This window comes from Phasianus colchicus, chromosome 6 (assembly GCF_987193195.1).
Source record: "Phasianus colchicus chromosome 6, bPhaCol1.hap1.1, whole genome shotgun sequence".
NCBI lineage: Eukaryota > Metazoa > Chordata > Aves > Galliformes > Phasianidae > Phasianus > Phasianus colchicus.
Genome location: NC_143441.1, coordinates 32,734,181 through 32,760,295, shown reverse-complemented (window position 1 = coordinate 32,760,295; position 26,115 = coordinate 32,734,181). Strand labels below are relative to the sequence as shown.

Here is a 26,115-nt window from a genome sequence, read left to right as displayed (position 1 = left end):
ACTGGAGAAAGAAATGTTTCTGTGTTTTCAAAGTTACATTTCTCCAGTTAATGTGAAGGAGAATTCCCAGTGCCTTATCAGGACTTGGACCAAATTCTCTACCCCAGCTGGAGACTCTGCAGTTGGCTGCAGAATTTGCCTTTCAGTCATGGAGGTTGTTTAATACACATAGCAAATAAAAAGCTTTCCAAAAACCCAGTGTTTGGAACACTGTACTGGGATGGAAGAAACCTGATTTGATGTTCCTTCTGCAAATCATCCTTTGTAAGGATTTTTAAAATGGGTGTATTAGCTGTCTTGTTTTCTTAGGTGTCCATCAGTGATTTTAGGTTTACTGTGAGTGATGTAGATGTGAACATAATATGAAGAAATGTTTCAGTGGTCCGTGATAGCTCTTCAGGGATAAGGCTACTGGCAATGTCAGTCTGAAGAACAAGGAGAGACTAAGAAAAGTTGCATGAAATTAGTGAACAGACAAACTTTTGTTTATGAATTTTTTTTTTCTTCCCTTTTCATTACAGATACCACAGCTAAGCACTGAGATATAGTTTTCAATATTCAAACTCTCACCTTGATATAGTAGTTTGCAAATAAGTGGCCACATTCACAATTTATATAATTGATGGATAATAATGAGATTATTTTAATGTAATATCAGAGCTGGTTTTAGTGGTATTTGTGAATGTCACAGTTTTACTTCAATTGACCCTTGGTATAATCTTCAGTGAGATGTTAAGGATTACCTAATGACAATTTTTCATGACAATATTGGTATATTACAAAGTGTTTTCAAATAGATGATTTTTTGGGGTTAAGGATCCACAGAAGCCCTGCTTATTTCATGCAGGATGGAAAAGAATTGTCCATTTACCTTTGTGTAAAGCAAATTTTCTCCCTTAATACTAATTTAATGTCATTTTTATAAACAAAAGTATATTTAGAATTAAAAAAAAAAAAGTTTAATAAGTTTTTAAATGAAAAAACCCACAGAATTTAAATACGAAAAATATCATTAAAATAATGGCTAACATTTATTTGCAGTGCTACTTTAGTGTGTTTTATAGGAATATTCTATTTCTATTGTCTCTAAACAAGAATGTTGTTTCTCAGAACTCAGAACAAAGTAACTTTTAATGTTCCTTTTTAGTGTCTTCACTGCAGGGATTATTATCAACAGTACCTTTTTCAACTTCAGGAATCTAAAACTCAATCTGCAAGTAACATGTGGTATCTGCTGCACTAAAGGGTTATGGTACTCTGTAGAGACATTACTCCCGAACCAATCTGCTAAACTGCTGCAGATCATATTTCTGTACTAAAAAGTGGAGATTTCAAGGTGACCCTAAAGGTATATTTGTACATAAACATTCCTTTTTTTTCTACTCTCCTGTGTCCTTAGCCACTGTTAAGTTTAGAAACCCCAACACTCCTTCCTTGCATACTCTTGCATTAGCTTCTGCTGCCTCCCACAACTTGGGGGCTGCTTTTGTACCAAAGGGGATGATGCTATAACAAGGCAATGATTTAAATAACGAATCACCCATCACTACAGGCAATAGCCTCTATGCTTGAAAGCTGGTGTTAGTCTCTTCTCAGTACATAAACATCATCATTATGTTAGCAGCAGCCCCAGCAGTGCGATCCTCACCATTCTCTCAAATTATTATTTGACAGTCATTTGTTATATATCTTTGTTTTTGCTGGTGTTTCTGAGTTACCCATTAGGATGAAATTGAATCTAAGTTTTGGAATCCCCAGATGAGCTGCCCTTTCCTTTCATGACATTTGCCAACCTTTTCCCTCTTCAGCTCCTTTCCCTCTTGTGTATTAGGAGCTACCACTGCCAATGTAAACATGGCTGGTCCTACCCAAAATGGGCTGCTTTGGAGTTCTCCTCCAACTCAGGATCTGGCATATGAATTCACTGGCTTGTAAAATGTTCCTATATTCTGGGTTTCAACTTTGTAGCTGTGTTTGGCATCAGACATGGACAACATCATTGTTTGTTGGGACCTCACTTGTGTGGATGCATTTCTAACACTGGGTTATGTAGCTTATCCAGCTTTATGACGCTGAGTGGGTAAGCTTTGTACTCAACATATTTTATGTAAGATAATTTTCAGTCCTTTTTTTTTTTTCCTGATGGACACTCAGACACAGATTGACACAGGGAAAATGAAACTGCATGGACATATCCAGCCTCTTTGCCTTTCTGTTTCATATCAGCAAAACCACTAGCACCAAGTTATGCAAAACCCAACTTGCTTGTCCCAGACTGATATGTTGGTATTGCATCTCCACTATCCTCTTTTAACTTTCAGAAATGCATCCCAGATTTAGGTCTCTGTGGTAGGTCTTTTCTGTGGCACCAAACCCTTAGTACTTTTATATGAGTTACAGCTACAAATGTAGAGCTGAGAATTTATTGATTCTTAACAGTCAAATTATCTTTTAACATCCAGTCCTTTAACAGCTCATTCCAAATAATAGCATGGCTAAAAGTGATATACAGAAATGATGTCACATCTACCACTCTGAGTTAATGTTGACTTATCCACAGTTACCACATGTCCTCATTAAGTGTCTGAGGTTCTTTGTCAGGAATTTGATATTAGTAGTGATGGTTTCTTTCTCAACGGTTAGATCCATTTGAAGTTAATATTATTCACCACCTGGTCACTGGTCAGCTTGCTGTTACAGCTAAAACCAGTTAAAACGAGCTCGAGGCCAGGCACAGCTGGACATGCAGGGAGGCTTTGCAGGCTGCTGGCTATACAGGGTGTGTGGTCTCTTGCTATCAATCTATGTGTTGGTCTGTCCCTGGGAGAAGGACTACCTGTCTCATGTTGAATTTTGAGGTAGGTAGAACACTGGCTGTGTTTTTAACTGAGTAACCCCCCTCTTCTTTTTTTTTTTTCTCTCCCTTTCTTCCTTGGGAGCAAACATTTACAGATGTTATGTAATGCAGTGCCTAAAATCAGTACCTAGCTAAAGTCTGGAAATATGGTTAGGACTAGAATCAACATATGCCAGTGCTAGCTTTTCTTGCAGGGTGAAACAGAGCCTTCTAGGTCTGATGTGTATGATCTTTACATGAGGATTTGCTTTTTCCTTGTGTTTGAGGTTAGTGCTGCTGCTGTCACAAGCAGGAGGTTGTTAGGTCCTTCCAGATCTGTGCTTTCCTGGACTTCAAGTTACAGATGAAATAAGGAGTTAGGTTCGCTGCTGATTCTAGATTGGCCTTAGACATTTCTAATTTCTTCCTGATGTTGTGGCATTTAATATATTAAAGAGTGTAAGGTACTCACCTATGTGGAATGTGAATGCAAATTATGGTGGCTGAATACAGAATCTCCAAAAGCAAATCCTTTAGCTGTGTGTATCTCAGGACCTATAGCAGCAGTAATTTGCTGTTTGAGAGACTAGTAATGTGCATCCTCAGGAATGAGCTATCTGCAGGCACTTTGATGGTGAAAATGGGTGGGCATATGTCAAAGGCAGCTACTAAATTGAAATGAAAACGGGAGAAAGCTGTAACGTCTTGCATGCTGAAACAATCTGTGAGGGAAGCACTGTGGCTTTCAGCTTACTGCTTTTCCCATTTTCCCTTGGTGGGTTAGAGCTATTTTTAAACTCAGTATCTTTTAAATAATGCATAAGTTAACAATAGAGACTTATAGTACTGGAAAAAAACCACAAATGAGTTTAAAACAACCCAGAAAATCCTACCCTGACTGCTTCCAGGAGGGTCTCTGAGACAGAGTACATGTGTCTGTTCAGTTTCCAGGCATCTTTTGCAAAATTCCATTTTTAGAGCAAATCTCCCGTCTTTGAACTCAGATCTTTCATTTACAAAGCGCCTTCCCAATCAAAACAACTGAATAAATACTATGATGAGAGAAATACACCAATCTGTGGGCCGTGTGTTTTGACACAGCACAGCCCAGTCTGGTTGTACTTTAGCATCTTTTTGTGTTGGGAGTATCAGGAAAGCCCTTCTCTGAGAACTGTATGCATGAATGGTTTGACTGAACAGTGCAAGTGTTGCTTGCTGTGCATTTTCAAGCAGCATCAGATAAACAGTCTATGTTCTCAATGGCTATCGTACGTATGGGGAGCTTAGGTACCATGGTTGATGTAGGCATATGAAAATAAATAAGACTTGAAGCACTGAACAGTTGCCCCAGGAAAGATGGTAGCAGGGTAGTTAAGCCTGTTTGCAGTGGCTACGCTTTGTCTGCATGGATGGCATGCATCCATGGTGTAGGAAGAAGGGAAAACAGTGCCTGGGAATGTCGTCACTGCCAGAGCAATTTATCTGGCCCTGGTTGTTCTGAGAAAAAGGATTGCAGGGACTGAGCTGCTGGGCAGATTAATTATCCTGGCAGCTCACAGAATTTGTAACCTCTGTGGTCATGAGGACACTGTAAGTAACAGAAGCCTCCGCTTTTGTGTGAACCATGCCAGGAGGCAGAGAAGAGCAGAACTGATTTCAGTTCCTCTTACTTGTTTACCTCAAGTGGTCCTGCATCTGCACTGGAGGGGCCAGCCTGGTGTGCCCAGCGGGGGCACGCACAGGGAGCTTACAGATACTGAAATTAAAGACATTGAAATTAAGAATGTAGCAGGCGCTCTAGGTCAGCTGCTTTTCTCATATCATCTGTCTAGATCTACTTTTGCTAATGAGATCTCTATCTGAAGCAAAGGGATAACATCTGCTTTCAGTGATCGTTTTGCCTTTATTTCCTAAAATGTGAACTGTAATGATTTTAAGGGGGAAAGGAGAGAGAAGCACAGTGTATTTAGGGAGCCGGTATCAATCATGTAATTTAATTCCTTTTCACTTGTGTCAAATGCTTTTATACCATCATGTAGGCAGTAATAAATATTCATGTGGGTGGAAAGATGGCACTTTTTTTTTTTTTTTTTATGTGCATTTGGAAATAATTTTCACTTTGGTTGTCTGAAAAATTTCAGTTCTTTGCTGGTTTTCAGATGCATTATTTTAACACTGTCCAAGTTATTTTGGGTGAAATAGGTAATTGGAACTGTTTTACAATTGTAAGATTTCTCTCTCTTTTTTTTTTTTCTTTTTTTCCTATCTTTCTTTTAATTTCAGGAATCTGTAATATAGCAGATGTTTGCTGTTGATTGTCTTTGGAAGAGACAAGTTATTAATGTATGTCTGTCATTGAGGCATTAATGAGTTATAGGGGTTAGAGAAATAGAAGGTCTACCAGTATGTTAGTCATAGCCCAATAATTGATAAAAGTGAAAAAAGAAAACCCATCGACCTGATTACCGCCATTGGAAGTACTTTTCAGAATAATATTTGTAATACCTTCTTACGTGAACGCGTTGAATTTTTAACTGGATTTTTGGATGGATGAGAGACAGCAGTGAAAATTTGTGATATCTGGTGAATTTATGATGTGATGTGTGTAGCATGTGAATTTTTACAGGGTTACTGGTCATGGTGTTGAGGGGAGAGCTCTGACTTTTAGGATGAATCTGGGGAGAGTTGCAGAACGTAGTATTTGATGAATAAGGGCTGTAGTCAAGAGTATGTGAGCCAGGTACAGTGCCCTTTGTAGATGTGAAGATTCCTTCTGGAGAAGGGATCGATCTGACTTCATCCTACAAACTATATTTTTGTAGGACTGCATGCGTGCATCTCCTTTGAGTATTTGTCTGCATATACTACTGTGTGTACACTTCAAATAGTGAGCGTAGATGTGTTGTGTATTTTATAATCCCACAGGGTGCACATGTGTCTTGTGTTTCGATCTGTTGCAAGCCTGAGGACATAAAAGGTGGTGCATGCTTCCTGCTGTGCCTCTCATTCAGCTTTGGCAGATGACCATGGTTTTGGATTCCCATATGGTCTGCAGCTGCTTCTAGTCTCTCTTCTTTTCCTCCCCTCCACTCTCCCTCTTCTTGTGTTGGAGTCTTTTTCCATCTTCCAGCTTTTTGCTGCTGATGAGGTGATGCACGGTGTTATGCTGGTCTCCATCATGTAGCCTGCATGCAAAAGTGACACTGCACTTCAGCTTTTCCAGGTTGCCTGGCTTCAAGTGGAGCACTAATGGTTGTTTAGGTGAACTGCATCTCAAGGTCAAACATAATTTGTAAGATTTTATTCACTTTCTGACCCACGAAGATGCTTTAGACCAGACTTTAAGTTAACTCCGAGAACAAATCCATGACCTCACTGTCTAGTTCCGGAGTGCAGGACCGTGCATTAAAGCTCTGAAGGAGTGCATCCCTTCAGGCTCAGAGAGTGCATCTGTGGGGACGTTTCCTAAGAAAGAAGACAGTCCCCAGGATCATCAGTAAGGCTTTCTTCCCTTTTTGTTGCTTCCCATTCTCTGTGATCTTTGCGGATCATGGCAGCAGTGTCTATTTTCAGGAAGCTTCTCTCTCAGGGCATGGTCTGAAGTTGATGTAGATGGAAAATGTGCATTTCAGCAGACAGCACTGTGGATGACTTTGTGACCATGCTTGAACCGTTGCCTCAGCCTTAATTAATCTGCTAGCATGGCATCTTGTACCTACTGAGTCTGGCTTCTTCAGTGGTATTGCCTTGCTTTGATTAACAAGTTGGGAGAATTTATTTCAACAGCCTTCCTACTTTAAAAAGTTATTTTTCTAATGTAGATTAAAATAAAACCTGCTGTTGGTGTGTTTATTGTTTTAAATGGAAAGGCACTCTAGTCCTTGAAGATCTCGGAGGTGCAAATCCGCTTCAGAGCCCCAGCCAGCTCTGGTCTGGTCATGCAGCTTCTATCTGTAAGACAAATGTTTAGAAGTCTCAGCAGTTTCCGTTGAAATTCTATCATCTCATTGGTTTTGGAGCTTGTGAACTGTGCTGTGAACTTCTAAAGTGGGCTTGCCTAGTGACAACCTGAGTTCTCATCAAAACATAAATAATAATGCAATGTTAGGATGGTTTCCCAAAATCTTACCCAACTTATCAGCTTTTCTGGAAAAAAAAACAAACAAAACCAAAACAAAACAAAAACAAAAAACAAACCAACAAAGACGTTTGGGATTTGTTTTGGCCATAGTTTCATTTTTCCTGGATAATAACAGAAAGGAAAACAAAAACATGTTCTAAAGTACTGTAAGAGTTTTTGAAGTCTTGCCTTAAAAATAACAAATCATGATTTAGAACATTTTAATCACTTTTAATGTAGCAAATTAACATACCTGTGTGCTCCTTATTCTTTTGGTTATATTCTTTTCCTGAAAAACATTACGTTCTGCGTTTCATTCGTTATCTGGCGTGCTCTTGCTACGCAGTCGCTGACTTTTCTTCAGTCATAACATAGGGTTCTTCCCTGCACATCTCTGAAAAACTTTAATTTGAAACAACAGTGTTATTGTACTTTTGGAAGTGATATTTTACAAGTCTGGGATAGTAACTTATAAGTTTTTTCCATGTCCTTTTATAAACCCCTATCAATAGTTCTGCTAAAATACGCATTTGTATCCTGGGTAAATCACTTGGGCTCAGCTGGCCAAGTAGCAAAGAATAATTGCTTATTTTCAATTGTTTTCCTATTCTTTATAACAAGTTGCTCATTCAGGCAAGATGAATAAGATTCTATTTTGGTGTGTTTCTCTTATTTAAGTATCTTTGAAGATTAAAAAAGGAATTGCTTGGGGAAGAAAACCCATTTGGAAAAAAATGTTAATATGCTTACTTATTTAACTAAGAGATCTGGTATTTTTACGTTGAATTACTGCTAGTGAACAGAAACTGTAGTGAGAAAGGGTAAAGCATGTGTGCATGTTATGGTCTGTGTATGGCATGACAAGGATGGTAACAAAGCATTCATCCTATGGTCCTTTTTATGTTTAAAATACATTGGGAAAATAAATGAAAGGATTTCAGGGATACAAATTACTACACTTAGAAATGCATAATCACAGAAACATAGCGCAGGCAAATGCCTTTAGATACTTGAACTGTGTTAAGGTAGCAGAGAGGAAGTGTGGTGACCAGACAGCCTAGGAAGTTTCCTTTGGCTTCGAGGCACACATGGTTTGGAGTGGTGATGGGAAGAGGAGGAGGGAGAGTGCCAAGTGCAAACCACTGCTCCTAGCTTTTGAAACTTTGTCTGCATCTCATCACCATTCTGAGGTGACAGTGTGATAGTGTAAACAATACCTAGTCTTCCCCTGTTGTTTCTGTTGAGTGCCTGACTGGGGTTCTGCCTTGCTACTGAAAGAGCAGCTCCCGTGCTCTTCTGCACAACAATCCTTTCAAGTAGCAAATCCCAGTCTACATTTTCATAATAAATGTCACCTTCTGTTTCATCTTCTGTGAATGAGAATAAAGCACACATGAGTTAGGTGTGCACACCCATCAATGCACATTCTCGTAATCTGAAATTAGACTGACATGCATGGTTGTCTCATCTCAGAGGGTTTGCTTCATTCAGGGGCTGAGTGCCCTCAACTACTGCTCATTTAAATGGGAACTGCGAGCCTTCATTTAGTGCAAGTTAAGATTTCAAGAACTGAAGTATCAACTTTATAAGTCAGAACACTGCCATAGTCCCATTTATAAGAAGTGTGTTTTCTAGCAGCTTGCAGTCCCTAGAATAGCATTTCTTCAGTTTCTGCTATTCAGTTACCTTATTCTAAGTTGAAAACATTTCCTCTCTTCACCTTGCCCTTAGTGTGTGCTTTCTGCTGATATTATGTATTAATTCTGCAAATGCATTATTTAACTACTGAGCATTTTAGGCTGCAAGCTGTTAAAAAGCAAAGTGATGTATCAAAGGCTGCTTGAGTTATGGGAAAATGCATTTAATCTTATTTTCATTTTGCTGAAGTATATATTATTTTTCTACTATCTCGAGATATGGATTAAGTCTTTACAGATAATGCATCATTGCATTTCAGGAGTTTTCTAGTGCTGGTGATGCTAAATTGAGTTGTGTTTAATGTGGTTTAAAACCAAGTGTTCCAATACAAAATATAAAAACATTTGGATGGTTTCTGTTATTCCGTGCTATTCCTGACTTCCACAGTGAAAAGCTGTAGGGTGTATTGTATCTACATGAAATGAGCTTTGCATATGCTCCAACTCTCTGTGAGAAATTTCTATTTACCCCAGAGACTGTACCTCCATGAAGAGAAAGTCAGTTGTGCTCAGAAAAGGGCTATGCTCTGTTAAACTTTGTTTCCCTTTAAAATATTTCATAAGAAAGTGTAAGATAGTCAGCAGGTTTTAATGATGACAGATACTTCTTCTAATGCAGAAGTGCTCTTTTCTCTGCTCTTATAACCCCAAATACTCAGCTGTTGTGCAAAGCCTGAACTTCCTTTAGGAAAACGATACAGATGTTAGAAGAGCTGGAATCCATCCGTTCTGCAGTGTCACCCATCTGCTGTTTGGGTGTAACCATGTATTCCCACAATGTGAGCTCCTGTGAAACTTGGGTGTCTTTCTAGGGTTCCCATCCACATAGTTATTCTCTTGTTTTCAATGTTTTCATGGTTATGTATTTTTCTCCTGAACTCCCTATCTCAAATGCTTGATCTGTATTCTGTTGTTTAAACAGGAACAGACTGATTTTTTAAAAGTGCTACATATTAATACCCTCTGCTTTTTTAATAAATTTTGGCTTCAAATTTGTCATGCGTAGGTTCTGGGGAGAAAATGTCAATCTGGGAGGAAAGAGAAAAGTTAACTGACAGTTGGTCCAGGAGACCTGCTTTAATTTAAAGCGAGGCCTGTTGTATCTCAGATAAACAGACATTTTCCAGTTAGTCTCTTCCTTGCTTCCTTTGGTCCAATGAATCCATTGTACAGCAGAGTGGAAATGATGGAATTGTTGATGCCAACCCCAGAATAGTCTGAAGAGCAGTGATGAGTGCACACTTATTATAGTAACAAGCACATAGGGGCTGTGAATTGGAATATGCAGGGCTATGTGAGTCTTTCACTACGTGTTTTGAAAATAAGTGCTTCATCCGTTACATTTCTGATCAAAGTTTCAATTTGGAAGTTATGGGACTTTTAAAAATAATATATTTGTTGAAAAATTCATGTCCAGCATTAAGAAAGATCAAATTTGTAAGACATCTGAGATGTCTTAGACACCTCGTTATCTGTTCTTGTGATCTACTTCTCAGGATACTGTGGAGCAGAGTTATATGCATATCCACACAACACTGGTCTGTAAGGAAAACAAATGTAAAGGAAAAAATTCTAGCTAAGGCTTTCCTTAAATTCAGGCACTTTACTTTTGTATTTTGCTTTTTATAAAGCAATAAATGTTTCTTTTTATGCCAGTCAGTGTTGAGATTGCATCACCTCTCCCCAAACACTGTCAGCTGTGTGCAGAACCAATTAGCCTTAAGGAAAGCATCACTGTATGTGTCTGTGATTTAAGAAACAGCTGTATTTATTGTGCTAACTTTCATTTTAATACTCCAAATATTAAGATAGAATGCTGCAGATTTCAGTCATCTCAGCAATCCTTAGCAGATGCACTAATACTATTCCTGTGAAGAAAACATTACAGGATTGATTCATTGCTAGTATCTCTGTAAATATGGCCGTCTGTTTTTGTGAGAGAAAGAGAAGTTCATGATAGATATGCATATAACCCTGTAACTCTTATAACTTAATAGCCATGAGTATCTTTGGAGGTTGACTTGCTGTAAATTTAGCTCAGTGTTAAATTCTACAATAGGATATGGAGCTTTTGGAAAGCTTTTCTTGTCCTGCAAACCACATGAGCCTCCCTGATGCTTGTACATCAATGCATTGCACTGTGGAACTTGTGTCTTCAATTCAGATTTCATTGTAAGTAACACATGACATGTTAGAAGGCTTATTTTTAGAAACATAAATTATTTAAAGAATTGAGCAAGATTCTAGAAATATGTAGTAAGGAGGATAATAATGATATCCTTATACATTCCTGTGCTGAAGAGAAGAATGCAATATTGAATGTATACTCATCAGTGTGATAAGTATTACAGCCAGTACTGCTGTTTACTTTAATTAGTGTTTGCAAAACTGTGCATGCAGTTGCTTAAAAACTGATGAGCATTGTTGTAAGAGGTTCTTGAGGCTCTGGTTTGCCCTCTCAGGGGTGTTCCACACCTGGCTGTGGGCATGGTCAACACAAGTGCTGAACCAGGAAAATGATCTCCCAGGACCTCTGCAGTTTTGGGCTTCTGCAGAGGTGATTGGGGTGGGAGGCTACAGGGTCATGCTTTGCCCAGAGGATCAACCCTCTCTCTCCACACATTGTGCAAAGGAAGTGCTGCAGGGACCAGACTCCCTGTCCTGTTCACAATTTCCATGTGGCTCAGCAGAGTGGATTTCTTTGTCTCTTTAAAATGTCCAGCCACTCTCTTGCTCAGCTGCAGAGGTTCCTCTAGGACACCAGGTTAGCTCAGGCTGAGGAGCTGGGGTGGATCTCTTGTTAAAACAATGTCAGCACATTGCTGAGATGCCAAGCAAAGGTGACAGGAGATATGAAAGTAGTTTTCTTGTAGAAATGCTTGGTCACATTCAAACTCATCATTCGCTGGAGCAGAACTTTAATTACAAGCAGCTCCACGCTCAGATGCAGACCACAGCTCGAGCCACCTGCGTGTGACCATAGCCTTGGCTGGCCAAGTGGCTTTACAGTCACTGGGCTTTGCGGGCCCCATTGGCCTGCTGTGCTTTGCTTCTAATTTGTGGATGCACGACTTAACCTTGTGTATGCAACCTGTGCTGGATGAAAGGAAAGAAGTGCAAAAGGGACAGTGGCACCTGGACTGCTGATGAGCTCCCTATTCCCTGTCCCTTTGCCACTTTTTACAGCCAGAGGCCTTGCGGTGAGATGCTGTAGAAGGAGGAGCCACTGGTAGGGGGGGGTCTTAGTCGAAAGCTGTGACAGAATACATTGCTCTTTAGGGCAGGTTTTTTGTTCATTCATGGCTCTTTACTTCCCTACATTTAAATTGCTGGCTTGCATCTTTAGACATTCATTTTTTTAATGACAGAGATCTGACTTTGTGAAAATTAACTCTTTCTTACTTCTTGATCTCAGTTATATCCAGCTTTTCAGATAAACACTGACTTGGAACTTTGAAGAAAAACAAGGTGTATGGCAGAACTGCCAAATATATTCTTGCTCACTTACATGCCTGGTAGAATTGCTTTCATAGTTGTCTTTTAATTCTTCCTGCAAGATGTGCTTTGCTGCACCACATTCCAAACTGTTTGATGCTATAGTTGCCATATTCAAGAGAACATCATTTTCTGAGTCTTCTAGAGCTGAGATAGTAGGTGCTCAGCCTGACCTGCAGAAAACAAGATAGTCCTGGAAAAAAATCCTAGAAGGTAAGTAACCTTTCAATGAGGAAGTAATAACTTTCAGAAGTGATAACTGGAGTTGGTGGGCTCAAGTATGAATCATACCTTAAGAAAATACTTGCCGCTGTCTTAGAAAGCTATCCTGGTTTTATAAATGGATATTTAAGTCATATATGAGAGGCTACAGGAAAAGACAGAATGGTCATAAGGATTTGTATTCTGACAAAAGGAAGATTTTGAATTTTTGGCAGCATGAAGCCCACTAGAAGTTAGTAGCAAGCACTCTGGAGGTGTAAGGGTGGTGGTGGTTTCGGTTTAAGACTGCTTGGGAAGAATGCTTCTTGGGCCAAAGAACAGTATGCACTGACTGCAGCCTTCCAGCTAAGGCTACGTTCCTTCTGCTGCTCAGGTGGCAGAATGAAATGTTGCAGGTGGTTTATTGTTGAGCATGGCTGAATAATATATGTCCAATTCTGAAAATGTCTGGTAAAACATTAGATGCGTCAGTGAGCATGATGGAGAAAGCAATTTGGTTTGTGTTCTGAGTCAAGAGAGGTAGCATGCAGTCTGCTATTTTCTAATTGTAAGAATCTCCAAGCAGAGTATTCTGCAAAAGGCAGTGGATTGATTTTGATTTAGGACAGGATAGAAATGGATGGAGGAGCAAGAGTTGACAAATAAGTGAAGTTGGATGTGTAATGCATAGTGTATTGCTGACAGATGCCTCCCAGGCGTGTAAAATATGTACCGTATACATTTATGTGGATATGTATCTTATAGAGGATCTCTCTCCATATATGTATATGTACATGAGAAATGCACTGTAGAAGCAGAGCATTAGTCAAATGAGAATTTCATTTCGTATGAATAAACCAGCTGCAAAGCTTAAGATTTTGTTCATAACTTTTTAACCAATCCATGCATCAGAGGAGGCAGCTAGCAGAGAGCTGCTGATTGCTGTTGCTCTGTGCAGCTGTTGTGGGGTATGCAACGAGAATATGACCATCTATTTAAAAGCAATCTTGCGCTGATATATGGAAAATAGTTTGCATCAAATAAGCACAAATGTATTTTTCTGAGTTTCAATAAATGTCCTTGGATAGAAAGGTAATTTTAAAATACCAAATAATGGATTCATTTTATCTTAAGGGATCAGTGACAGCAGTTAAGCACAGAAGAAATGAAACTGCGTCATACTAATGCCCATCTGTCCCAGTATTGGCGATGAAAGATGCTGTGAGAGAGCACATGGGCTCTGCTACATTCTGGGTCCATTCCACTGCCGCCTCCCAACATCCATGGCATTAAGGATGCCAGGAGGCACATTGCTGCCTCTTAGTATCTGTTTATGAGCTTGTTATTGGTGACTGTCTTGATTCCCTTTTCTGTTTCTGAAGTACCTTTGGATACTGTCTGCCTGAACAACATCCTGCAGAAACATGTTGCAAAGCTTGGCACAGTACTACCTCCGTTTTGAATTAAACTACTAATTTCTTCAGGTGTTTCCTAGTGATGCAAAATTAGGTGAATAACAGCTTGAAGTTAATTTTCTCTACGATTCACATTATATTACCTACCTCTGTCTTATCTCCCCCTCCTCAATTTATTTTCTCTCATCCAAACTGAAGTGCCTTTTGAGCTTGGAGAGAATGATTTACCAGTAGGTAACACGCAGAGAGGCCAAGTATCCTGCTGGGTCATCAGCAATACCAGAGATGTCTGGCAAACCAGACAGATCTTACTTGGAACAGTATTAGCAAATGGTTTTTTGTCTCTCTGAAGCTAGCTGTCCTCCTGCATTGTACATGGCAAATGAAGATTGATGACTGTAAGTTTGGGCAGCTGTGATAATTCCTTGGGCAGTGGTTAAGTGATTGGTGTTGTCTCAGCATCTGGCTCCTGTGGATTCTATGGTGAAGGGTCTCTCATCTTAGCAGTCTTCATTCATTTTTACTATGAGTGATGAATTTTATTTCACAAAGCTCTGTGTCATTTGTCATCTGTGCATGTTCTGTGAGATCTTCCTGGTAATGCAGACTGCTTCTTCAGGAGACTGCTTTCACAACCTCTCCTAACTGTGCATTTTGGATTTGTTTTGCATTATTTCAGACTGCAGCTCTGGGTCACCCACAAATGTGGCTGAGACCTTTGACTTCTAATCCAGAATGTGCTATTAAAACACACTTTCTTTATTAAAGGAGAGTAGTTATGGTGGTAGAGAAGGTACCTTTAACTTTAGTTTCTCGCTCTGAAATTTGGCTACAATTCTAGATATTTTTCACTTCATGACTCATTTTTCCTTAGCCCTTATATCAATAACAAGCTTTTTTAAATTGTCTTTATAGTTTCAAACCTGTTTCCACCTTCCTGAAGTTTTAGCGGATTGTCTTCATCAGAATAATTTTTTGAAGCTAATTAATTCCTAGACTTAAGATTTATAGTCTTTTCAATTAAAGCTGTTTTTAGGAAAACCCTCTTCTAAGGTTCACTCAGGTTTGTTCTGTGAACAAAAGTAGAAGTAGTGGTAACCATTTTTTTCTTCTGGGCTCCTTTCTGAAGCATTTCAGATACCTGCACAGTTGATGCTTTTATTTAACAATAAAAAGAAGCATCTCAATAATTTTTCAATTACTGTGTGCTAATACTCTCTAATTATATGAAAAAACACACAGCTCAGAAGATAATGTTCTTGCTACTTACTACCTAAACATTTCTTGGGGCATGAGTGACATTTTAAATTTCAGGATAAAATGCAAATTATAAGAGCAAGAGCAGGTAATCACAAGCTTAAGGGGGCAGTTTTCCCAAGTGCTCATGGAAAAAATGACAGCACAGCAGGGGCACATTTTGCTGTCAAGAAGGATGCAGATTTTAGGATGGATGTGTTCAGTGTTAGTGCCAAGCTATAAATGCAGCCTCAAGAGATGCTGACTCCTATGCTGGTCTTCTTCGGCATCATGCAGAAGTGGGAAGCAGCAGCATAGAAATGCTGCTGGGCAGCACAGGGTGATGGGCTGCGGATTAGGAGCGTGGCCAGGGAGAAGGGGACCTGAGGACAGAGGAGGTGGGTATGATGGTGGGGAATATGGAAGGAAATGATAGAAATGGGCGGGACCATCAGCATCATTTGCCCACTTTGTACTTCTGTTTTATGGAGCTGAAGGTGGTTTTGTTGGTGGGGGTGGGGTTTAAAAAATTTTTTTTATTAATGATATTAACATTAGTAATTTGATTGCATTTAAATTGCAATTAAAACTTTGAAACTGTTAGTGAATTCAGAGCAGCTTTGGGTGTGTGTTATTGTTCTTCTTCTGTTTGGATACAGAGCTCTATTCAGATTTCACTAAAGTATAGTGAAAAGAAATACGTGGTAAGATATTGTGGGTCAAGAAAAGATTACTCTCTTCCTAACTGCAGAAATTAAAGTATAAACTCTTTTTCCTCTGGAAAGTATAAGCAGTATCTGTTCATTATCATGTACCACATCTTACAGTAAGAAAGTTCTGATCTTAGAATTATAGAATGATTTGGGTTGGAAGGGACATTTAAGATCATCTAGTTCCGACCCCCTGCTACAGGCAGGGACACCTCCCTCTAGATCATGCTGCTCACAGCCCGTCCAGCCTGGCCTTGAATGCTTCCAGGGAGGGAGCACCCACAACCTCACTGGGTATCCTGTGTTCCAGTGTCTCACCACTCTCACAGTAAAGATTTTTTTTCCTAATTACTAGTCTAAATCTACCCTCTTCCAGCTTAAAGCCATTTCCCCTTGTCCTGTTTCTACCTGCCCTTATACAAAGTCTCTCCCCAGCTTTCCTGCAGGCCTCCTTCAGGTACTGGAAAGGAGATCAGACTTAGAACTGCAAAGATTGAAAAGGACAGACCAAAAAGTCCACGGTGTGTTATCTGTAAATGGATGGTGGCCCACAGAGTGTGTGCTGGCAATGGCAGCTGGATGCAGTAACAGCCCATGTGCACATCAGGGTAAAGATGCATGTGCTATTTGGCTGTAGAGCGTCATGTCTGATGCTGGTGATAGAGGCTCAGGGCTGGAGACTTGCTCTGCAATTTGGTGTTTCCAGTAGGATTAGGGCAGTCGCCGTAGTATCCCACTGGCAAATTGGATAAAGGCATTAAGTGTATTTAAAGTCAATTGGAATTAGAGATCTTAGAAGTCCTGGAGAGAAAAAATTTGAGCAAACATTATTTGGAAGAAACTTCATCAGATGTTCATGCTTTGTATCATTGTTACTGAAATGTGAAATTAAGCTCCAGGAAAGGACTGAGATTGGCTACAACTCAGCATTTGTGTAAATCCCTTGAGGACTCAACCCATTTTTAAGTCTGTAATTTCTTTTTGGATAAAGTCTTTAATAGTCCGTAGGAGTAGAAGCATTACAAAATAATTGCTTTCTTTTTTCTCCCATTCTTGTTAGCAGTAGCAAGGGCAGAAAAGCACAGTGAGAATATTTAAAAAAAAAAAAAAAGAGAAGCTTCAACAACCAGCAGTGATTTTCTCCATTGTTTTTTTCCTTTCACCACATAGGTTGTGGGATACAATGCTATATCATTGTGTGAGATACAATGCTATATCAAAGAGAAACTAACACATTTTGAAGTGCATTTGGTTAAATTAACAGATACAGTGATGAAATTAACTGTCCATATGAAAAGAAATTCAGCAATTCTTTCGAAGGGAAAGATAGGACAAAAGTTTTAAAGCCTTGGCTATTAAAGCAGATACATTCATGGAGTAAGGAGGTAGCCAGTACCTCTCGAAGTGCAAGGAGAGGTTGTGTACAAGCAGAGAAAAGGTGTCTGGATAATCATGAGGATAAAGAAGAATTAACATTAGACACAGGAATCTGCTGGCTAAGTGGCCTTCTGGAATTTATTATGCTGTATTGTATTTGATAGCTTGCTCATGGCTGATAGTGAATCTGTATTAGGAATATAGTGTAATGCAAGGTAATACAAATAAGTCCCTTTTACTAAGTGGCAGAGAGAAACATCCCTTCTGCTCCCTCATTTGATTTTCTTCTTCCTTGATCCTTGTTTCATGATAATCAACCTGTCTTTTCTTCCTGACATACAAGTTAGGCTGTTCTAGAGAATTACTTCGCATAGCCATTCCCTACATACCTATGAGTCTTGTTAAGAAACTTTTTTGAAAGCAACATTCTGGCATCTTTTTCTGCATGATTCCCTCTGTTCCCTCTCTTTTCCCTTTTTTTTCTTTTTTTTTTTTTTTTTCTCTTTTTGGTTGTATAAATTCCTCTTATAAACTGATTTATAATTTGGACTTTTCCAATTTACTTAATAAAGAATCTACACCATCAAGGAAAAAATATTTCATTTGAGAAATTTCCATATCCTCGACTTCAGTACTCAGCAGCACCCATTGTTTTTATGACAGCCTTCTTGAGCAGCAGGCTCCCTTCTCACAACTTGCAGCTGCAACTGGGAGCTTTAATTGCGGAGTTGATACACTATCTTATTAATGTCTCCATCATTTCCCTGAACCCATCGTTTTCTCCTGAATGTCTTTATATACTTGTCAACACTTTCCTACTGGAATTTGACCCGCCCAGGCCTTTGTGCTGATTTCAGCTAGAACTCTATCTTCCTTTACAGTGATGCATCTTACTTGAGATCTTTCGTTTGATGTCTGTGTGTCTGGCAGCAAATTTAATCGGAAGTTTCAGGTGTTTGTAATAGAGATTTGTGGAGACAGAAATCAGAGTGAGCACACAGAAAAAGTGGTAAAGAATTCCCACAATATCCAAGGAAGTACAGCAACATTATCAGATATCATGAAAGCAGTCATTTCTAACAATGATGTGCCAACAAAGATACATTTTAGTACTATGATTTTGAACTCCCTTTATTTCTACCATTCTTAAGCTTGTAATTCTTCCTGTGGTCTCTAAAGAGGTCCCTATCATTTCTGTTCTGCCCCCCCCCCCCAAAAAAAAACTTTTAGACTTTCCGTCTTCACAGTCTCTTCAATCTGGACAGTTACTTTTTGTTAAAAAGCTGGCAATTTTCCACTTTTTCATTCTTCTCCCCTTGAAAATGAAAGTTTGTTTCATTTCCAGGGATATAATCAATTCCACATTCAAATACAAACTTGTTGCATTTTCCAAAGTACTTTATGGCCTCTTCTTTTCTGTCAGAGTACTTTGTATTATCCTGTTTTTTCTTTCTATTTCTTTAAATACATGGCTTGTTCTGTCTTCTTTTCTCTTGCCACTGCAGATTTTTCCTCTTTTCCTTCCTGGAACAGCCTTTTTTTTTGTGGGGTAGTGCATCTATTTCCAAAGTTCATCTGTTTTCCTGGGATTCCAATCCTGTCTTCAGTTTGATAAACCTTGTATCCAAATGTTGTAGTTAATTCAAAGTAGAATTTAAACACAAACTTATATATATATATGTCGTATTGGATAAAGGTACTTTCCTTACTTGAGCTCATTTTCTGTAAGAAAATTCCCTGATTGCCTCCTCCTGTGTGCTTTTGTTGTGACAATTTGGGAGAATTGGAAGAGCAGAGAGGAGCTTGCGAAGAGGATTTTTGTTGTTATTCTCTTCTTTTGTGTATGAGGTAAAGTGATAAAGTTGGACTTGGGCTTCAAAAAGGGCTACTGCTGTAAGCAAAACCAGCTACACTACCTTTCTTGTGTATGTTTTAAAAATAATTGAATTGTAAAGGCAGAGTTGCTATTACTATCATAACTTTTTTTTCCCTTTTAAAAGGCATAATTCACACACGCTTTTTTTTTTTTCCTGTGAAATGTTTTATTTTTATGTCTTAATATATTCAGCTTTTGCCATTCATTTTCAAAGAATTTGTCTCAGTGTTTCAGCAAATACTTCTGAAAGTCTAATTCCATGTAATTTCTTTTGTAAATGTTTTTTTTTCCTCAATATTCTACATCCTTGGTATTTGTAAGATTTTTTTTCACAGTCTGTAGCTTTCTTGCATGTAGTTTTTTTTTTTACAACTAATACTTAAATTGACAGAGGTGGCTTTTAGGATAGATGGGCAGCCAAGTGGAACTATTCTAATTTCATCTCTACCATAGGAAGGAGTTGGATGATCATATTGAAACACGTGTTATTTTACTGCTGAATGCTCGATGTCTTATGTTGATAGATGATTAAGCGTTTCACTGGAGCTTTTTTTTTTGTTGTTTATTTTGAAGTAGTGGATTTTACTAAAATTATGCAGTTAAATGCTTCTCTGTAAGAAAGACAAATCATTACTGCACATTTGAGGTGATTTCATGAAAGAAGCATATCTTTTGGTCTAAGTTTCTGAGATTGTGTATAATTATTAGATTGTATCTTAGTTTGCAATAGGAAAGATTGCAGTACTGAATCTGAGAGTATTGTGTTCTTTCATGATAATTTCAGTGTGGTGAGTCATAATAATAATAATGTGGTTTTTTTATTATTATTAATAATATATTTCTGGATGTATTCTTCATGCCATGTTTTTTAGGGTATGCTTTAAAAACTTCAGACCTGTTTGTAGGCTCTGGGCTTGGTCCCTGGAGCTGTGTAGGCTGAAATGATGGCATTTCCCTCCCAGCCTGGCTCATTTCAGGAACCGAGACACCCATCATGAACCTTGAGAAGGAGGAGGCTGCCAGCAGGTCTCCAGCCATTCACAGCCCTTTTGTCTCTCCTTTTACTTCTGTTCCAATATAGATAAGCAGATGGATGAAACGAATAGACCCTTCTAGGAGTCATGCTCCTAAACATAACTTAAGGGACCTAGGAACATCCATCCAAGATGTGGTGGCTGGGAGAAGAACTCTGACTGCTGGTGACTCTGGTGCTGGGCACTGAGGGACCCTGCACAGCCCTGAGGAGAAACTGGGCCCTGCTAGGGCAGGGTGGCACAGCTCAGGATGGGAGAGCACTTGGCACAGGCCTCAGGCAAATGCTGAGGGGGAAGCATAAATGAACAGCGTGTGTAAAGCTTCCCCAGAAAACTTTTCCCAGACTCAAAGTCTCCCATTCAGAAATTTGTTAGCATCCTTCTTCTTACTGCCTGTGTTGCTTGTGTTCAGATACAAATACAAAGCCTTTATTTTAGCAGCCAGTCTCCATTTACTCACTGTCAGTCAGTGTCTATTTGAGGTCACAGCAGCATTTTCTACAGCTTAAATGGCTATCTTCATGCACTGGTGTACAAATCCTGATGCATTTGAATCCCCTTACAATTCACGTTTTAGAAGACTCCTGGAGCTCTCCATTCCCTGTTACCTCATGGGCCTATATTTGCTTTCAGGTAATGGAACTTTCTGACAAGTATCTGCCCAGAGCTTTTGAGAAGAGATCTCACTTGGTCAGTGTTATTAATCTTACCTCAATTTGGCTAGAAATAAGTCGGCTTTCATGCATTCTGGAATGACAGGTGTGTTTTTCAGGAAGACACCCTATTGATCTGGCAAATCTCTTTGCCAAGACAAGTGCAGTCAGGGCTCTTCTCCTTTAGAAACCGAGTCCTCCAAAATAATGTTAGAGAAATTCCCTTTAGCCCTTAAGTGCATGAATTTGATGTTTATGCAATTGAATTTTATCCCACTTGCAATATCCAGTCTTGACCATCATCCAGCTCTTTCCTGTGGGAATTTTTTTCAGTTGTCTTCTTTCCAACTTAGCATTATCATCATATTTCCTTAGTGTGCTCCTGGTTTTTGTGCCTGGGCTGTTAATGAAAATGTTGGGTTGGCATTTTGCAGGGCTGATATGGAAGGATCCATACTTCAACCTTCTGCCACTTGGGACTTGATCTGGGCAGTCACCAGTGCCAATGTGAGCAAAATGTCCATGACCTGGCTGCCTGCTTTGCCAGGCTGAGGTTCTGGGAAGCTGAGTGGCTGCTGGGCAATGCAAAGTCCCAGCAGCACCCACCACCCTCTGCCCTCACCTCTCCTATATCCTTACTGTCCTTCAGCAACAGCACCTTGCAAAACCAAAGGGCTGTCAGGCTTTCCCACCTGCTCAAGTCTCAGCTCTGCTGCTCTGTACCACTTCCTGCCATCCTTTCCCTCTCACACCCCTGGTGTTTTTTTGTTGGAAGGAACAACATGCAAATTAGCCTCTTCTGCAGAGGGGGTGGTTTGTGCTCATTATCTCGTGTCCCTGCGTCTGCAGGCCTTTTGATGTGCTTTCTTCACCAGGACCTCATCTTCATCAGTTCAGTCACCTCTTATGTAGAACAATATCAAATCTTCATGCAAACTTTATCCAGGTGGAATTCTGAAATTTCTGAAAGTATTCAATGAATTTTCTGGTGGATAAGGTATTATTTTGCCTAGAAAATAATTTATGAGGGCCTAACTGGTTTAGCATGAAATTCTTAGTGTGCATTTTTCTTATATGTGTTTGCCTCAAATCAAAGTACTTTTTCTCTTTAGTGTTTGTTTGAAAACTGTCTATTTTTAAGATTGGATTTGTTGTTGCCCAACTCATTTTCCTCTGATGCCATGAGAACCTTGGGGTTTGCAGAGAGGGCACACAGGACTGGTTCCTGCATGGGCCTGCCTGTGGCCAAAGGATGGCTTGGCTCCAGCCATCCACCTTCACACTTGCAGTGGAGCAGACCTGCTGTGAGCCTGCTCTTGTGGCTGGTGGCTTCATCTGCCCATTAAGCACAATGTTGTGAGTACACTTGTAGGATGCATTTTGGTATTACAGGGACATTTCATTACTATGCTGTTGTGTCCAGCTGCTGGAGGCAGCTGCTATGTTTGCTCCAGTGCAGCCTGCTGTAGTAGTGCCTCCGACTGCTTTCTCACTCTTCTGTGTTTTTTTGTTTTTTTTTTTCCCCACTTACTTTCCTTACTGTTCTCTTCAAACAGCAAGCAGAAAAGTCTCTTCAATTAAAACTGTTATCAGTAGATGGCTTTGAACATTCCATAAAGAAAAAGCCTGTTTTCTTGCCTTCTGATATTAAAAGCCAGTGTATCCCATGTACTGTGCAGCTCCATTGGAGGTGGCTGTTTCTGTGATTTTTATGAACGTTTTAGGAGTATCCTGCAGTTTTTGCCCTTTTCAAATGTAAATGTTTAATCATTGCTTGCTGAGAGAGCATGCAAGAACACATGCATAAGGTTTATGGCTCTTTTTTCTTATTCTTGCAGTGATCTGCTGTCTTCTGAATACCTTGAGAGGCATATCGAGCAAGGTGGAAAGGCAGTGGAAGTTAAAGTAAGAGTCTCCTTTTTATACTTTGCCTTTTTCAATTTGCTTTGCTTTTGATGTTAATGTAAACTCATTTTCTTAAAGGGAGAGAGATCTGATTTTTGAGGCAGTTTACTCTTCTGAAGCAAGCATGTTTTATGTCTTCTAAATTTTCAGCTTTCTTATACATGAAAAATCTGGTACATTAATGTTTATATCAGAATGGTATTCATGAAAAATGTGTACTTCGTTGTTTCTGCTAGTAAATGTAGCAAGATTTACTGTATAGTATTTTCAAATACTTAGTCACTGTCTGAAGTCCTGGGCTTCTTTCTGTGGACGTTTGTAGGCACAATGGTTACAAGGTCCTCTTTAATGCAGTACTCATGTAAAGGAGGTTCCACTGCCTTTGCAGGAGTGCTTCTGTTGTTTGTGCATGGCATGGGAAAATTTTCCTGAAGACCTTCTGGTTGTTACGATGGTATTGTGTAGGAGAAAGATATAAAATTACTGTAGATTACATAAAATGTACATGAAAGTAATATGCTATGCATAATTGAAGCTCTTTAAATTTGCCTATTAAGTCAAATTTTGCTCTTAGTTTACATTTAATTTAAAAGGCTTTTTTCATTTTTACTCAATCCAAGATCATCTAACTACTCTGAAATGAATAAATAAGCTTATAATGTGAAAGCAAAAATGAAAGTGGACAAAGGAATAGTTTAGGCTCTGAGCACCTGAAGATTTATTTCCTTTGATTTGTCCCTTTCTGGAGTTTGTAAGCTTGAAATCTACTTTCACTTTGCACCCTGATAATAGTCTGAATACATTTTCAGACTGGAGCACGTGCATGTGTGTTCCATTAATTCATAAAGCTAATTTCTCGACTGTGCTCAGCAATCAAGAAGCCTCGACTCAAATTCAGAGTATGAGTCAAAACAGAAATAAATGTAATAGCTGATGCTAATAGGACCCATTTGTCTCATCAAGGTATATGTAGAAGTTAGCCAAACTAAACTTTCAGAGTCTTATCACTGAATCAGGACAAATTAGAAAGGAAATATTTGTGAATCAGTGGCTCTTCTCATGCAAATACTTAGTTGCATGGGGAAGAAACAGCTGAGTCAGGCCTTTCTGAGAAAGGTCATGAAAGTTTTCTGGGCAAATCACTTCTCAGCCTCCAGAGTCCCAGAGTTCATCTCCCCTTCAGTTAACCTCAGGGCAGGATCACTGCATAGCATCAGCAAAGGCTCTCCACTGCTTCACTCAGTGCTATCAAACCTTTAGAGAACTGACCTCGTTGGCACCTTGGTCTTGGCATCTGAGTTGGTGTGAACTGTGAAAAAGAAAAAGGCTTACAGAGTTGTTTCACCTCTCTCTGCAATGGAGGGTCATTTCCTCTGGGGTGACATTCCCCCTCTGCTCTGTGGTAAGGGAAGGGCGAGGGGGCTGTTCTGTGCTTTGCCCACCACCAGCAGCCAGCAGCAGTCCAAGAAGGGGGGTTTTTTTCATTTATTTTGCTCATTTTGATACAATTGAGCATCCAGTATCGGAAGAGAGGAAAGCAGTTGTTGTGCCAAAACGTCCCAAAGAATCTTCTGGCCATGATGGTGGCCAAACATTCAGAAAAATTCAGGTATCAGAAGGATTTTGGAAGAAGGATTTTGGAAGTACATTTTGATGCCAGACACTGAGTGAGGCTGGGTTCAGTGCCCAGTCGCTGCTTTAAAACAAATCTTCCTGCTCCTGAGCAGCTGGTTCTTTTTAGAGTACTTGTAAGTGCCCTGGAGAGCCCTACTGGTCATTCAAATAAATTTGAAAATCCCAGCAGTTTCTGCTTGGCATTTGAGAAACTGAGCTGTCATTTTAGGTCAAATGTTTTGAAAATCTTCCTGCAAATATAGGGATTTTTCATGATCATGGTTTAGTACCCTCAGTTTCTTTGGCAACTATTTACAGTACCTGTAAAACAACCTTTATATTGGTGCTTTTAATACATACGAGGCAAAACATAAATAATTACAATGTTCATACTTCATGCAGAGCTGATAACGCCTTCTACTGCTCTTTTTCCTCTCCATTCCCCCTGGTAAAAGTCCCTGTGCTACAGAACACGTCCAGATCTTTTGCTTCTCCTTAGGATGCTTCAGAGAGATGAAGGTACAGGGAAGGGAAGAAATATTCATAGAATTTAAAAGACCACTTCGAATGAGAAAGGGAGGAGAGCCCTCAGCTTAACACTCCCTTTTGCTTATAAGAGAAGGTTGAATTAGATTCGTTTCCTGCATAATTCATTAATAAATCAGACCACTGTGAAGGTGGAACATGTGCATGTTTTTGCACAGTGCCGTTATTTAGCAGCTGCAGAGGGAAGGCTTCTCTGTGAGATGTCCTTGTTGACTTGACACAGTTTAGCAGCACCCGAGACACTCTTATTAAACCAGCAGCAAGATGTGATGCTTAAGAAAAACAAAAGGAGGTAGATCTTTGAATTATTTTCAGTGTTTCCCCCCATTTTATTTTATGTCTCTAGTTTCTTAGGAAAGCAGCAGTATTGTCCTAAATTCCCTCTGGTAGCAAAGAGAATAATCAATTAAGGAGAGAAAGCCCTTCATGCCTTACCTTTTTCCTGTTTTTGTCAGCCCAGATCATCCTATGCTCACAGCACATAAACACTCAACTTGTGTCTACTTTATGTTGCTGCAGTATATCTCTGTGTCCTTTTATCTCTCTCTCTCTCTTTTTGGGTTATCATTCTGTCACTGATGCTGTCAGTGAGATGAAAGGCAAAAAACCAGCCAGAGTGCTGAGTAATTCACACTGCTGGATTTTCCCCTAAGAAGGAAAAACTGGTATCTCTTCAGTGACATTTTCTCTTACGAAATGTTTCACTTTTCCACTTTAGATATTATAGAAGTAATTCTTTTAGCCTGTCAAGAACATTGGACACAGATCCCAGTAAAAGAACTTGCACAGGTAAAGTCGTAATAGATTAATTCTGGGCATTTTTGATGGCATGCTTCAGTATAACCACATGGGCTGAACCATGACACAACACAGCTGTGTTTCATAGATAATTCTGAAATTAGTAAGTGTACTAGTGTAAATACAATCTGCATCCTGGGCACAAAATTATAGTAAAAGTGCTTAAAGCATGAAACAACATTACCTTTTGCTCTCCAGAAGGGAGCAAAATATTCAAGTCTCAAAAGGCCAGAGATAGCTGAGAGGCTTTGATATGACAGGCACTGCTTTTTGTTTATTTGTCCTGCTGACCTGCTCTTCTCCAGAAGGTGTTGAGATGCAATCCATTGGCCAAGGGCAACAGCTGTATCTGTCACACATTAATCCTTGAGCATAGGGAGACCATGTCCTAACCATGGGATCATAGAATCACATAGAATCACAGTCAGAAGGACTTGTGTTGGAATGGACTTTCAGTTGTAAACTGCCTGCTGTGGGCCTCCCACCATATCAGGCTGCCCAGGGCCCCATCAACCTGGCCTCAAATGCCTCCAGGGATGGACATAAATTCCATTCAAACGTTTTACTGTACCATCACAGGTACTGACAGATCATAAGGTTAC

At 39.5% G+C, this 26,115-nt stretch overlaps 1 protein-coding gene across 3 annotated transcripts in view; it reads left to right on the top strand.

The window, feature by feature from the left end:
* ADAM22 (ADAM metallopeptidase domain 22) overlaps positions 1-26,115 on the top strand; it is a 126,658-nt gene that overhangs the window by 33,929 nt on the left and 66,614 nt on the right. For all 3 annotated transcript variants that reach the window (XM_090142841.1, XM_090142840.1, XM_031614366.2), the window contains exon 4: positions 22,489-22,555. In XM_090142841.1, coding sequence (XP_089998967.1) covers positions 22,489-22,555 — 67 coding nt within the window. The remainder of the gene's footprint in view (positions 1-22,488; positions 22,556-26,115) is intronic.